The sequence below is a fragment of the Megachile rotundata genome, chromosome 1 (genome assembly GCF_050947335.1).
Source record: "Megachile rotundata isolate GNS110a chromosome 1, iyMegRotu1, whole genome shotgun sequence".
In the NCBI taxonomy this organism is placed as follows: domain Eukaryota; kingdom Metazoa; phylum Arthropoda; class Insecta; order Hymenoptera; family Megachilidae; genus Megachile; species Megachile rotundata.
In genome coordinates, this window is record NC_134983.1 from 13,887,718 (window position 1) to 13,904,210 (window position 16,493).

General features: G+C 35.3%; 1 protein-coding gene across 2 annotated transcripts in view; it reads right to left on the bottom strand.

The window, feature by feature from the left end:
* LOC100881010 (Rap GTPase activating protein 1) overlaps positions 1–16,493 on the bottom strand; it is a 182,288-nt gene that overhangs the window by 163,626 nt on the left and 2,169 nt on the right. The window contains exon 1 of one of the 2 annotated variants that reach the window (XM_003701248.3): positions 9,094–9,522. The exons of the other annotated variant lie outside the window; for it this stretch is intronic. Within the exon in view, the coding sequence (XP_003701296.1) occupies positions 9,094–9,320 (227 nt within the window). The 5' untranslated portion in view covers positions 9,321–9,522. Of the gene's footprint in view, positions 1–9,093; positions 9,523–16,493 lie in introns of those variants that run through there. 2 annotated transcript variants of the gene reach the window in all.

Here is a 16,493-nt window from a genome sequence, read left to right on the forward strand (position 1 = left end):
TATAGTTATACACAAAGTTTGCAGTATGCTTATAATCAAACTTTATGACCATCTTTGTGAACGACGAGTTGGAGGAATCATATGTGTCTGATATGTGTATGTACGATTTCTTTGTACAAAACTTATGTAACATTCTACATCTTCCTCTAATGTCCTCTCATAAATATCAGTTTTGTAAATATACGTTTGCAGAAATAGAAAGTTGAAAATTTAGAAAACCTCATTACCTTTCATCATAAAAAACATGTTAAATACCCGCTTATTTGCAACGCACTTCCACAATATCAACCTCAGTTCCTAACAAAGTATAGTTTCAGTGAAAAGGGGTTGACCAAAAGCGAAACAACCCTTTCGTTCAGCCGAAAAAATAGTGTCCCTTCGACCGATTCAATTACACCACTGAAACTAGGGTTCAATTTTTTGAAGGGACTGAAACGAGGGTTGGATGAAGATTTAAGGGTGTATTTCGACTAGAATAGTCAATTACGGTAGCGTGTCTCGTGTATGTTTTTTTTTAGTAACCAATCTCTCGCTATTGTGAAAGTCAAATTTAGCGGAATTATCTTTTCACCGTATCTTCTTTCTTCTTCCCTTTACCTCAGTCATTAATCTTCGTCGAAAGCTGAAAACGTCCTTGAACCTTATGCCTCGCCACATTCATCAATTTACGAACGAAAAATTTATCGATTTGTAGAACAAATATTTCGAGAGATTTTGTGCAATCAATTCGATATTTCTGAGAGGTGGACTTATCGAATTTTTTGATTATTCGTTGATCAAGTAGCGGATTTCGAAATTTGATGCGAATTTGCAAATTTGTATAAAAATTTAAACATTCAATAATTTATAAATTTATAAATTTGGAAATCTAGGGATGGCGACAGAAGAAAGTTGGAAAGTTGGAAAACATGAAAATTTGGATAATTAGAAACCTAGAAGTATAAAAATAAAGTTCACGAATTTGAAAATATAAAAATTTAGAAATGTAAAAATATAAAAATTCCTGAGTTCAGTTTGAGAATATTTGAAAATCTAAAACTAGGAAACCTACAGACATAGAAATTCAAGAATTCAGAAGTTGAAAAAAACGAAAATCATTTTAATTTGTAGATATGTGAACCCGAACTAAGTAGTTTACACGAAAAAAATTATCAACGAACGGAATATTCGCTTAATTTAATTCCGAAAGCATTAAGATCCTGATCTCCATGTCGATAACACGAGCTATCGACCGTTAATTGGACCCGACCTAATTTTTCCACGAATTAGCATTTTATTCGCATTGCCTTGATATCGTAATAGAAGGCGTCAAAGTCTCGTTTCAAACGCTGCATTACCTCGAGCGGCATTTTCCTCGGTGAAAGTTTTAATTAAAATTCCTAATAGAACGACAATGAATTCGGTTCCATCGATAACGAAAGGCTCTGCTGGAGTCATTCTCCCTAATACTGATAAAAAATTAATTCAATTACGGGGCTAAAGCTTTTCGAACCATAGGCTACCGATCTGAAATCGAGATCTTTTCTATATCAACAACAATGATATTATTTAATTAACCACTTGAATTTCATAGAATTTCACAGGGAAGTTGTGCTAATTTATATCATTCATATTTTGCACATTTATTATTACATTTATAATTTATTGAGGTTACAAAACAAAATGAAAATGAAAAATCGAGAGACAATGCAAATAAAATTGGAGGAACAATACGAATAAATTAAGAGAGTAAATAAATTCTCATACAAACAGAAATGAAGATATTCGCTGAAAAAGTCCACAATTTTTAAATACATGTTAATTTTTATAATTGCAGTTATTGATTAGGAAGAAATGTAAAATCTGATTGAAAAGTCAGTGTCAAGTATTTTGTACGAAATGAAAATGAAAAATCAGTATCAAGTATTTTGTACAAAATGAATATGAAAAATCAGTATCAAGTATTTTGTACAAAACGAAAATGAAAAATCAGTATCAAGTATGATATACAAAATGAAAATGAAAAATCAGTATCAAGTATTTTGTAAAAAATGAAAATGAAAAATCAGTGTCAAGTATTTTGTACAAAATGAAAATGAAAAATCAGTATCAAGTATGTTGTACAAAATGAAAATGAAAGATCAGTATCAAGTATTTTGTACAAAATGAAAATGAAAAATCAGTATCAAGTATTTTGTACAAAATGAAAATGAAAAATCAGTATCAAGTATTTTGTACAAAATGAGTATGAAAAATCAGTATCAAGTATTTTGTACAAAATGAAAATGAAAAATCAGTATCAAGTATTTTGTACAAAATGAGTATGAAAAATCAGTATCAAGTATTTTGTACAAAACGAAAATGAAAGATTAGTATCAAGTATTTTGTACAAAATGAGAATGAAAAATCAGTATCAAGTATTTTGTACAAAATGAGTATGAAAAATCAGTATCAAGTATTTTGTACAAAATGAAAATGAAAAATCAGTATCAAGTATTCTGTATAAAATGAATATGAAAAATCAATATCAAGTATTTTGTACAAAATGAGTATGAAAAATCAGTATCAAGTATTTTGTACAAAATGAATATGAAAAATCAGTATCAAGTATGTTGTACAAAATGAAAATGAAAAATCAGTATCAAGTATTTTGTACAAAATGAGTATGAAAAATCAGTATCAAGTATTTTGTACAAAATGAGTATAAAAAATCAGTATCAAGTATTTTGTACAAAACGAAAATGAAAAATTAGTGTCAAGTATTTTGTACAAAATGAGAATGAGAGATCAGTGTCAAGTATTTTGTACAAAATGAAAATGAAAAATCAGTATCAATCATTTTGTACAAAATGAAAATGAAAAATCAGTGTCAAGTATTTTGTACAAAATGAAAATGAAAAATCAGTATCAAGTATTTTGTACAAAATGAGTATGAAAAATCAGTATCAACTATTTTGTATGAAATGAAATATCAGATTCAAGTATTTTATATTTCAACAACATCCATAAGTCAGTAATATTAAAGGTACATAATATTTTTAAAAGAAGTAGTAAATCAATGGGGGGTCTATTTTTCGCAGTAAACGAGTGCCTGATTACACGTAACCTCGTACGCTAAGTACAAAACACAAAGTACATAGTCCGGGTAACTGTATCATCAGTTTTTCTCGTTCGAAACGAAATTCTCGAGAAACTACTTCCTGATTTGGCTAGGCTACGATCTAGGAAGCGAAAACTTATGGTTTGAAGTCAGAAACTATCCACCATGGGATTCCCGGCTGATTCCTCGCTCATGCAATTCCTGAAAGAGAGAAAACGAGATCTGCCCTCTGGTATCATGGCATCTGCTACTTGAAGGCGGGAATAGTTGATCCAGAAAGAGAGAAGGAGAGAGTGGCAGGAAACGGTAAACGAACGAGCCTATTTACCTATGTAGAAGATCAAAGGTGTCGCGGTATACGTGTGCAACTCGCATCACCTGAGCTACTCCCTGCGGAATTGCCCTCTGCTTGCTCGCGAATCAAACGAGATGCCATTACAATCAAATTCTGTGTTATATTCGTGAATAGCGATATCCTTCTTTGTATCGATTCTATCGAGTTCGCGAGGATAAAGCGATTAACTCGAGGATCGTTGGAGGCATTTCTATAGTCCTTCAGGAATAGTACAAACTTTATGTATTATATGCAAAAATTTGGTTTGTGTAAATTTTTGGTGTGATATGCGGATATTGGATGCTAATTGTAGCGATACATTTTATGCGGGAATTAAAGGAAATTTTAGTTTTTGTGAAGTTGGTGATTTGATTGTGTCGAGATTTGGGAATATGGGAATCTGAGGATTTGGAATTTTGGAAATTTGGAAATTTAGAGTTTTGGGATTTGAGAGATTGAAAGTTTGAGGAGTTCGCAATTTTCGAACTGAGGAGTTGAGGATATGGAACTTTAGGAATTTGGAAATTTAAGAATTTAGGAATCTAGGAGTTTGGAAATTTAGAAATTTGGGGATCTAGAAATTTTGAAATCTTGGGATTTGGAAATCGAGGGATTTTTGAATCTAAGGAATGTGGGGGTCTAGGGAATTTGGGGTCTGAGGAATTTGGGGATCTAGGGAATTTGGGGTCTGAGGACTTTGGGACTCTAGGGAATTTGGGGAACTAGGGATTTGGAAATCTAGGGATTTGCGAAACTAAGGAATTTAGGGATCTAGGGAACTTGGGGTATGAGGAATTTGGGGATCTAGAGAATTTGGGGTCTGAGGAATTTGGGACTCTAGGGAATTTGGAGAACTAAGGATTTGGAAATTTAGGAATTTGGGAATCTAGGGATTTGGAAACTCAGGAATTTGGAAATTTAGGAACTTGGGAATCTAAGGGTTTAGAAATTTAGGAATTTGGGAATTTTGTGATTTTGAAATTTGGAAATATAGGAAATTAGGTATTCTAAATTTCGAGAATCCGCAAAACTTTATAAAATTCTTGTTTAAAAATTTACTGAGTTGAGAATATGAAAATTTTGAACCTTCAAGTTTGAGACTTGTAAGTAGAGACTGTAGTTCAAGAACTTATAATTTAAAAATGTTTAACTAAAGAATTCGGAAATTTAGAACTCTATCTCAACCAAGTGTACACGGCTGTAAAAATTTCGGTGTACAGCCCGTACTATTAAAAGTAATATACAGATGCTATTTTTTATATAATCAAAGAGGGTCATTTATTGCGAAATACCAGGGCTTGAGAGAGTATAGAGGACATCCTCATTTCACCCGATAGTCGATCGGACGAGCGGAGATGATCGTTGAGTGATAGATTAGTTTTGCCAGAAGGTACCGGGGGGAGAATATTATGCAATCGGTGATAACAAGTAGGGCAATCTGATGAAAGAACGGAGATGACCTTGAACAGGGTCCGGAAATGTCGGAAACGGAAGCTGGAACTTGGCTACTTTTTTTTTCCATTTCAAATCGAACTTTTTCTCTTCGACCATTTCAATCAAATGTCGTGGTCTTCGATCAAGGGGATAGAATTTCGTTCCTGGAAATTGCTTGTAAATAATCTTTTGCTACATTTTCATAGATACTGAACATATTTACTTGTTAAATAAGTTCATGAATTTCTGAATTTTTAGATTTGCGGATTAGTATTTTTCAATTTCGAAATTTGTAAGTTCCTAGGTCACTGGATTCCCTAATACCTAAATTTCCAAATTCAAAAGTTTCCGAATCCACGAATTTCCAAATCCCCAAATTCTCAAGTCCCCAAATTCTCAAATCCACGAATTCTCAAATCCCCAAATTCTCAAATTCCTAAATTCCCTAAATTCCCTAAATTTCTAAATCCCCAAATTCTCAAATCCTCAAATTCCCAAATTCCAAAATTTCCAAAACTCCCTAAATTTCTAAATCCCCAAATTCTCAAATCCCAAAATTCCCAAATCCCAAAATTCCCAAATCCCAAAATTCCCAAATCCCAAAATTCCCAAATCCCAAAATTCCCAAATCCCAAAATTCCCAAATCCCAAAATTCCCAAATCCCAAAATTCCCAAATCCCAAAATTCCCAAATCCCAAAATTCCCAAATCCCAAAATTCCCAAATCCCAAAATTCCCAAATCCCAAAATTCTTAAATCCCAAAATTCCCAAATCCCAAAATTCCCAAATCCCAAAATTCCCAAATCCCAAAATTCCCAAATCCCAAAATTCCCAAATCCCAAAATTCCCAAATCCCAAAATTCCCAAAACTCCCAAAATTCTCTAAATTTCCCAAATTGCCAAAATTCCCAAATTTCCAAATCCCTAAAGTCCTGTATTCACAAATTTCCAAAATCCCAAAATTCCCAAATCCCAAAATTCCCAAATCCCAAAATTCCCAAAACTCCCAAAATTCTCTAAATTTCCCAAATTGCCAAAATTCCCAAATTTCCAAATCCCTAAAGTCCTGTATTCACAAATTTCCAAAATTCTAATTTTTAAAATCTAAAAATTTCTAAATTCCCAAATTGCAAGTATTGCAAACAGTTGCAACATTTGTCGACAAACAGCAATATTTTCCACCCGGCAAATGGTTTCGCTTTTAGCTGAGCTCATATGTAAGTTGTGCATAATCGATGCGGTATTAAACACTTTACAGAGAAGAGTGTGCACATTAACGAAATAATGCAGGACACTTAAGTTCGCATTGTTGCAGCAACAATAGCTCGCAGTAGCTCTATATAGTAAACCAATTAACCAGATTTTAACAACTTAATGGAAATTACGAAGGTCAAACCACTATGCACTTTAACAAACATGGCGCTATTGTTTAGAAGCCTATTATAATGCATGAATGGGTCGGTATCGATAATGATCGAAACTCTATTTCGAAGTTTAATTACGCAAAATTAATCTGATAGATTGTTATTACGCTGCTTTCCTTTCGTATTCGATGCGTAAATTTTCAAAGCAGAAATGATTTAAAAAATCATGGCTTAATCAAATAGTTTTGATCAGGTTTCTTTGGATTTCAGTATCAACATTTTTTGGATGAAAATTAATTTTTTATTAAAATTATTGGTGTTACACATAAAACCATAAGGTGTCAATTATAAGGAAACTCATTTTACAATATATTTTATATATTATATAAAATGATTAAAATTATTAAAATATTAATATACTTTATATTGGTAAAATAATACATTTCAGTGTATTTAGCAAATCATTCCGAATTAATGTAAATCATAATTCATTCGATTTCGAGATACCTGTTTATTAAAGTACATAAATACATCACACCACCACTTTCATAAATTTATTTGTTAAAATGAATCAAAAAACAAGTGGACTAAAATCCACAATATCAATATTTTTTATTCAAAGTGATTGATCAAATATACTAATACAATTATGTATTTAGTTTCGTATGCGATACCCTACATATTATATCTAAGTTTCTTCGATTACATGTTTAAATAATCGAGGATCAGGAGAGTTATCGTTTGTATTATCGATGTTTTTCGATACAGACCAATATGGTAGGAACTGAATATCACCTACGTTTTTATCAAGGTTTTAACAAATAAAAGCGTTCGATTTTCTCATGTTATCCCTACTGCCCATATCAGTAATCAAATATGTTCAATAGAAGAGCACACAAAGAATTTTTCGAAAAGTCCACTGTCCGATTAAATTCGGGTTCAAAGAGAAGGGTAAATACTAGGCTATTCTGTTATATAATTAACAAATGATCGTTAATGGAATATTTAAGTTATCCTACTAATGTACAAAACAACTGCTTCAATTTATAACATACGAACTGCTTCCTACATGGTTATATATTTTATACAACCATGTGGTAAAATTGCAATTAAAATTTAATAGGTTAAATCTGAATTTAAAGACGCTAATTCAACGACGAGGAAATGAATTCGGTTGCAAAATAACGGCAAGATCCCTGAAACTTGTGACATCATCCGATGCAAATTTTCAAGCTGAAGCACATCGGTAAAGTCAAAGGTAATTATTTTTCATCGTAGATTTGTGTGTGACCTATTTCGTTCAGAATTGTTTACCGTTCTCGTTTGCTCTGCGAACGCAAACAAGTAACAAACTTTTCCGATCATACACGCTCTGCTGGGAAACTGAACTGTGAGGACACCGTTATTTTTCCGAAAACAATTCCGATCGTGATCCCGACAATTCGTCGACGCGATAAACATTTCCGTAATACGTTCGTCTCTCTGTAAATGTACGTCGAGTGGTGATCGTCATTTACAAAATGCACCTTTCTTCTTATGTGACCCGAAGAGATTTAGGTCAGGCAAATATAGGACAGAGCTTGATCCGTGCACGAAAATATACGGCCAACGAAATTTTACCCTCATTTTTTTATATTTACATCGACGACTCGATGTTTGTCGGAAGACCACTCGTTTATTACGAACTTGTGTTTGTTACGAACAATGTGTACTGTCGAGATTATTTCGATGTTCCTAAATTTCTGTGTTCCTCGATTTGAGTACTTCAAATGTCTATACCCACAAATTTCTGTTTCTTTGTCGAGAATCACTGTGTCTACAAATTTCTATATTTTCGGCTATATCATTAACAAAGCGATTAGAACCATTAATAAATAAATTAAGAGCTCTTGAACGCGAATGATTCAGTTATAGAATAGATACCATATAATAGGTTAAACAAATTTTTTTTACTAATAATCAGTAATTACAGGAAAAGTTTCTAGATCAAAAACAAATATATGCAAGTGTGTGGTGAAATACAGTTTAATAAGACAGTAACATAAACCACGTAAGATGAATGGGTCAGAACGGGGGGAAATTTAATACTGAGCCTACCAAAGTGACCATGTTAGTTGCATTTAAGATACATTTCAAGCATTGTCAAAGTTTGACAAAGTTTCCTGAATGGCGTTGATTTTCATCAAGATTAATATATATTAATCGATGCTCGTTTACCTACTTCTCAGTTACGCTTTCAACCCCTTGCACTATTTGGACGAGTCTGCCACATGACGCACTCGTACTGTGATTTTACTTGAATTAATGTGCTTTAATTTGGAATTCAAATCCGATTACAATTGCCATATTCAGTGACCATATTCAATGATAATACCAAGTGGATATAACATTTCAACTTTCTTTGTCTTGATATTGTAGCTGTGATTATTTGTGACTGACGCCTGAATATATCACAGTGCAAGTTTAACTCTTAACCCAAGTGTGTTTCTCAAGCACCACCAACGTGCGACATTACATTACTCAATATTAATATAAATATAGTAATCAAAATTATATTACTTCTGAGATAAATAAAAATTGACTTTAGTATTATTATTCACACGTCATAATCTGACTAAAAACTTGCAAGTGATGAGAATAAGTTGGAGTTGCTTAATTAATAGTCGGTGGTTGATTTGAAAGTAAGCGTTCATAAGATGACAACAAAAGTGCATCTACCCTATGCATGTATCCAATGCACCTTGCAGGTAGACATAACCCCATAACACGGTTGGGTGCATTGCGCGAGCGCGCTTACCCAGAAAGAGCCCCCGAAGGATCCACTGACCCGGACAATTGCGTAGCTAGCTACTCCTACCACAGGAACACAGGATCGGCCTACCTGTGGAGCGTAATTCGTGGTTCCGGCGTCGTGGTTTGGCCGCGACAGCTGATTGCCGTGGGGACCTTGAGGAGGTCGCAGGACGACAGGTGATGTCCATATTCGCGACAATTCCAGGTATAACTCGCGCGATCGTCCTCCTTCATGGACTGCTGCCTCCTGGCACCGGCATTGTCACCTGTACCGCCACCACCCTCGGAGAGATGGCGAATCAAAGGACGTCGCATCGCATGCAGGGATGTTTCACCGGCACATTCAAAACACCGCAAGTTGCAAACGCGATCTCAACCCGTCGCGGGATAAATCGGCACGTATCACCACGGTGACTCGGCGCGCGAATCGGGAAGCGAGAGATTCGCGAAAGTGAAACGGTTCACGGCACGAAACCGATTGATCGTCGATCACTCTACGAATCCCGGAACGACGTAATCGCAGCACAAGTCCTCGCGAGACTATGTACGTACTTCTTGCGCGAGTGTTTACCACCGTATACCTCCCCACCCACCAACCCTCCTTCGCACAGTTTGTCCTACCTGCCACCCACAGCTCTGAACTGGACCAAACAGCGAAAGTGGTTGGTCGATAAAGTAACGGGCTCCCGAGGGATGACTGGGACTGTTTTATCGACCGATTGCGCAGATGTCGCCGGGTAACAAGTCTAGGATCGCTTGATCACACACGTTGATTAGGAAGCTGATAAAGGTGAAACGCAGCATGACACCCTGGCGGTAAAGTAATTGGAAATTATCAATGACGCGTATTGGTTAAGGGATAGATGTTTTATCAACCGATTGCGTAGATGTCGCGGGATAACAAGTCTACGATCACACAGGTGAATGAGGAAGCTGATGAAAAGGTGAAACGCAGAGGTATCGGTATGCACCCCGGTGGTAAAGAAACTATTGATTGATTGATTGATTATTGTTGTGGACGTCGACTACTATGGTCATTAGCCCGAAGGAAATTATCAATGACGCGTTACGGAATAGAACGATCGGGGTTGATAAATGAAACGCATCGTTATTGTCCGGATCTTTATGACCTGTTTGCATCCACTACAGATAAGTTACTGATGCAACAAGATATCGATGACAAAATGTAAACGTTGGCGTTCAGGTAACAAGGTGCAAATTTACCCATTATGGAATACAGTTGTTGCATAAGTAAGCATCTTGTAAATAACCATTAGTAGTAACTAGTAGCAACGGGGAGCCAAAGTGTACATAAGGTAAATGTACACTCAGGTGCAAATCTGTTTGAGTCAAAACCAAGGAAACACTCTCATTAACATGATAAGAATTTTTTTGCGAATCACCAAAGATTATTTTCGCAAATAATTTTTTTCTTAAAAAGAAGCTTATTTGCAACATTTGACGGCAATTAAACGAATAAAATCAATATTAATTGAATTTTTAGAAAAATGAAACATGTGGCGCCATCTCTCCGGCGAACAGGGTGAACTACACGGTTTTGAAACTGTAGTTTCGTTAGTTCTCCACATTGCCGCTAGTTAGCGCCACGTAACGTGGCGACACTTGTCACTAGATGGTGCTAGCCGTACTTTTTTTAATAATATGGCGCACAGAACTATAAATTTTGAAATACAAGTTTCAAAAATACCGTGTTATTTGCTCAATATTTCTAACTTATTAATGTAATTGTTAACACGTTAAACGTGATATTAATTTTGTTCGTCTTACATTTAAACGGAGCATAAATATAACTAGGTCTGTTTGATTGAGGCGCTCCGCGCCTAATCTAACTATGTTGAGCGAGCGAGTAAATTTCACGCTAAAGCAAAAATAGTCAACCGTATCATCCGGTTGAATTGGTTGAATGGTGCAAGAGAAAAACGTGGACAAAAAAGTTGAAAAGTCAAGTACATAAGCGCGAGCAAATTCAATTTTGCATTAAAGTCTACAGAGATATGGTTTTTCGGCGATTATTCCTCCGTGGCGGCAAGTTCGCTCGCTCAATAAATCTGTGCATAAAGGCCAGCAAAAATAAAGAAAATCTTTTTACTTAAAATTTTTCTGCGAATTTAAATATGTTGACGTGATGTATTTAGAAATATAGTACTACTGTTTCATTGCACGTAAAGATAGCAATTTTTCTTTAATTATAACACATGTGTATAAAAGGGACTAATTTGATAACAAAACCCACGTCCGGCCATAATTGACGACCTGTTTTAAAAGCAGCTGATAATGAAAGCAGATACCACTGATAAGGGACCGATAAAATTAATTTCACATCAGAATATAATTGGTATTATTACTGACGTTACGGTTTAATCGGATGAAGTGCACTTGGATGATCATGCACCTGTGACATCTGGGTCATAAATAAGAATGAAATTCACAGTGTAGATAAGATTACACAATCGTTCTTTTGATATTGATTAACAAATAGAACAAAAGAATAGATAATATTTTCTCTTGAAAGATATTCGTCTAATTTCAACTGCAAAGTTATTCCTTGTTATCGTATAAATTGTGAAGAATATTTTCATACTAAATGAGAAGATATTGCTCCTTGATAAAAACGAATGAGAAAATATTAAAGAATTTCATGGTATATTCTAGTGATAATTATTAACAGATTCTTATTTATTAAGGATAAAGTATATGTCTATTACGTCGATAATGACAAATGTTCCTTTTACACGAAACTTTTTTTGACGTCAGACACGAACAATTTATTGATGATTTTTGTACATGACAGAAAACTACATATACACCCATCACGTTATAAATTGCAAGGACACCTTCAAATAGCTACTAAAGTTATTACGTATCGTGTTATTTACAAACACGTTCAATGTGACGACCAGTTGCATAATCGAAGCTTTATTAAAGTTGAAGGTTTGTTTCTGTTCCTCTGGTAAAAGATTGCGGAAATCAGCTCACACAAAGTTGCAGTAATTGACTATTCCTTGTAATTTTATTACAATATTTTCATTATTTAATATTCGTAGTTACATTTTATATTTGACCCATTTTTTATTTGACCCATGAGTAAACTAAGATGGCGCTTTAACACGCTATTCTATATTTTGAAGTTCCACATTGTTAAATAGTATATTTACGTTATAATAAATTTATAATGTTTGATATTAACTTTACTTTCGTGTTTCAAAAATTGGAGCAAAGTTGATTGACTTAATCTTGATTTTAATTATTGTAAATCCGTATTAAACACTTTTACAGTGATACTATTTAAAATATGATTTTAACGCTGATAAAATAACAATGCACAAATATTCTCTATTAAAAAAGTATATTTAAAGATTTGCAAATTTGCAAAACAACAAAGAACTGTATTACAGAATGTTTTGAAAAATTACAGAATATTTTCGATAATTTTATTAATTACGAAAGTAGATATTTATTAATATTTGATAAAGTACGTTACGTATAATATTTACAAAAGAACGCGAGGTTAAAATGAATAGAATCGTTAATTTAAAAAGGCTTTTATGTCAAAGAAATCGAAATTTTCCATATTTTACGAGTGCATGTCACGCGAAGAAATTGATCCTTGAGAATAGAGCTGACAATGTGAGATCACTGACGTATATAGAGACGTACGCTTTAATCTGTCGTCGTGTATGAACTAGTGAATCCAATGACCCATATTCGGAGAAATTATGCCTCAAATTATAATTTCAAAGCTTTTCGGCAGTTCATTCGCATGTCACGAAGAAGGTGAAAATAACCATTTTGCAAAATATTCAATACTCCATAAACTTTACCTTGCAACAAAACGTATCTATTCTTAACCCAGAACCGTGACTCATTTTCGTTTATTTCTCTGCCTCCATATGTTCTACAAACGGTTCGTAGTAATTAGGTTTGCCTTCAGTAACTTAACGCGTTATCACGTTCAAAAGAAATAAAGAAAATAAAGTCGGGAAATAAATTTCGGTCTAAACGCTTTTAATTCATGAACTAGTGCTGCTCTTTATTGATCGAAAAGTCACTAGACATATATTTTATCAGAACAATGCTCGAAGGTAATCATTTCTAAAAGAAAAAATCCTGCATCATGATTTGACTACAGGGAAATAACAGTATCGGGATATGTACAGGGCAGACAAAATAAATCTTCCATTAAAGCAAATATCGAATTTATTTGTCGATTTGCATAGTCATAAAATATATCGATCGATATCAATAACACTGACAAATCTCCGTAGTGATCGCACAATAATAACTAGGGGATGAAATCGGATGTAACTTCGTAATTCATAGATACCTGAAGCGCGCGCAATATTGTGTACCTCGGTCGTAGAGGGATGTAACAAAGAGTAAATGCAAACAATGACACCTTCTCGAAACAGAACAGGTACAATACGGTTATTTAATTCTCGTACAAAAATAGCCGATATTCATCCATTAGGGTTATCGTTATCCACCACGGAATCGATACAAGAACAAAGAGTACGAAAGAAAGGGAACACCGATATAAAGGGGATCATTAACAAAAGAAACGGTGGGTGACGAGTTAATTAAAGTAAGCGACGAAAACGGGGTTAAATAATCAAGGAATGTTCCGAACATAGCACCACGTTAGATCCTTATTACTATTCACGTACAAGCTAAGAAACCGTATCACTATGGCAGGTAATCGTACACGCGTGCACACACGAGCAACCCGTCCCTAAGAACTGAAAAAAAATGGGGAGAACGGTACCGAGGTTAAGACGGGGGTTGGATCAACACCATCACCGTCGCGACGAATTACCTCCGATTTCAAATGCTTACGTGCTAATTTAACGGTTCTCAAACGACCAATCGATTAACTGGAACCGGATACTGCGCTCTATGTAACGATGCACACGCATGTACGCGCGTTTACGGAAACGTCCTGTCGGTTGATCCGTAATGGCGGGTACACGCAACGTCGTCTCTACATGGTAGGCGTAACGTAGCCAGTACGACGCCTGTTGGGCTGTTAACACATAATCGCGTAACGCACTATGGTTGAGCTACTGTCGGCAGTCCCTACGTTACGGAACCGTCCACCCTATGTGTGTATACGTGGATCGCGACCTACAGAAAAGGGTCGTCGGATACACCTGTACACGTGTCACGGTGCATGCAGATACGCGTGGGTTGCATAAGTGCAGGCGCACGGCGCGTGCGTGCACGTGCACGTGTACAGTCCTTTAATTCGAATTCGTTAAATACATCTATGAACTTGTCCGCGGCACCCGAGTGCTGCGTACACCTGGCTCTAGCAGCCGACCTGGTGGAGCATCGAGGCGAGTCGGAACACACGCATCCAGGCGAACATCCCCGTGGACGGCGAACGACAGATGTTCCTCGTCGTCGAACCCGAGGAATTCTTGCAGTCCGTCGACGTCGAACGACGACGAGCCACACGATTCGGCGACGCGTCGATCGAGCAAACGTCGCTCTCCGACTTCCTTTCCTTTTGCTGCTGCTGCTGCGGCGAGTACTTCATCACTGAATCATCGGAACAATTAATCAAGCTAGCTTTCCCTTATTATTTACCGGATAATTTGATGCTACGGTGACATAACTATGGGAATTGCCGCGGTACCTGACATTCTACGGTTTACGGACGCGGAAGCCAAGGATAGCGTTCCATTATGTTGCAAGGAAAAGAATAATTGTGCCTTGTAATTAACTCGATGTTACTTTCCTTGTGTGATTTACCTTTTCGAACGCGCCACGAGATCGGCTCTTAAAGAGACAAGTCTACCTTGTTTTTCCTCGAACTCGAATGATGTCACTGTCATGTAGTGACTGATGTCACCGAGCTATTATTTACTGTTGCTAAATATATGCATGGAGCTCAGAATATACTTTCTGATTTAATCGGTTCTTTCTTTCGGTTACCGATCTTGTGGCGTACCTATTTGTATGTCATGCAATATAAATTCGATTAGGTTGTTTCGCGGTGGTCAAATTCGAAAGTTGTAACATTTTATCAAGTTTTTTATATCAAGTGCTGCTTTTTCAAAGCTCCTTCCTCGAGATTGTATGGTAAATCATCTAATTTTTAATTCAACTTATATTCTATAGTCCTTTAATTTCTTTTAAGAAAACACAGGAAATTTTATATTAAAAAATGTGTCTATAACAAATGTTCATTATTACATCCAGTTGAATTTCAAAGAAATTTGATAACATATGATACAACTACTTCAGATATTTTCTCTATGCAGCAGGAATTGTGATAAACAGCACTTCCAGATTTAAGCTAAATGTTATCTGCATTCTTATCACAGTTGCATCCTGCAGCAAATTTTTAGGGAGACCTGATACGGCGGTCGAGCGAATTTATGTTACAATCATATTTGTTCGATAAAGAATTTATTTCCTCGCAACTCTTACATGAGCTTCGCCGATAAAAGTCCAGATACTTTTGTTTTGAAAGAATGAAAGATCATTTGTAAGACAGCTTCTGAAAATGTAGAGACTGATAAATGGACCAAATTTCATGTGCTTAGTTTTTTTAAATGTCTCGGATTTAATTCTCAAAATAATTTATTATCATACAAGTAAATATTAATTTATTATTTACAACAAAAAATACTCGTGTTCGAACATTATTTATTTTCAAGTATCGTTTGTATTTTTAAGTAGAAACATCTTTATTTTCGAATAAATGAAAGAAACTGTTCGTCGCGGTTTATATCTGATAAATATTCTGACGGACTAGCAAGAATTGAACTCAATGGTATACTAACGATTTTACAATTACAGAACACAAGCCAGCATAGTATGGTTAAGTAATAAGATTTTCCCGTATGTCACTGCACTACTTTTTTTCTCACGACGAACAGCGAAACTCCTTTCACCGGCAAATCCTCTTTTGTTTAAGAAAGCCGTTTTACGCAACGGAGAGAGTATCGCTATAGCATGAATGACCGTACGCATATATGCGAAAACGAAAGCGTTATAAATTATCTACTTGAAACGACAAGAAACGGTACATGTTGAACAGCTACTAGAAACTGTCAGTTTCAAAATCCAGCTGCTCTTTACGTAAATGTCATATCAATCCTGACTATGTTTGTCCACGCTAAACGCTCACTCGGTCATGGTCAAAGATTCGTTACGTGTGCATTGCAAAGTGCGCTGATATAACGGTTAAGCAACAGATGGAGCTAGATAAAATTTAAAAATCTGTTCGTCGAAGAAAAAACGCGATTAAGAAATAAAGCAAGGTGTATATCGAATAATATAGTTAAAAGTAAAGTGAACATTATTCCGTTTGAAAATAGAATTTATGCCTGATTTGTGTTTTTCGTTAAAAATAGAAAAGGTGTAGAAACCTTTAACGCCTGTTTTATGTTAAATATATAAGCTGCCATATCAATCAGATATGCATGGCCTACATTCTTAAATATAATACGTGTCCGCGCA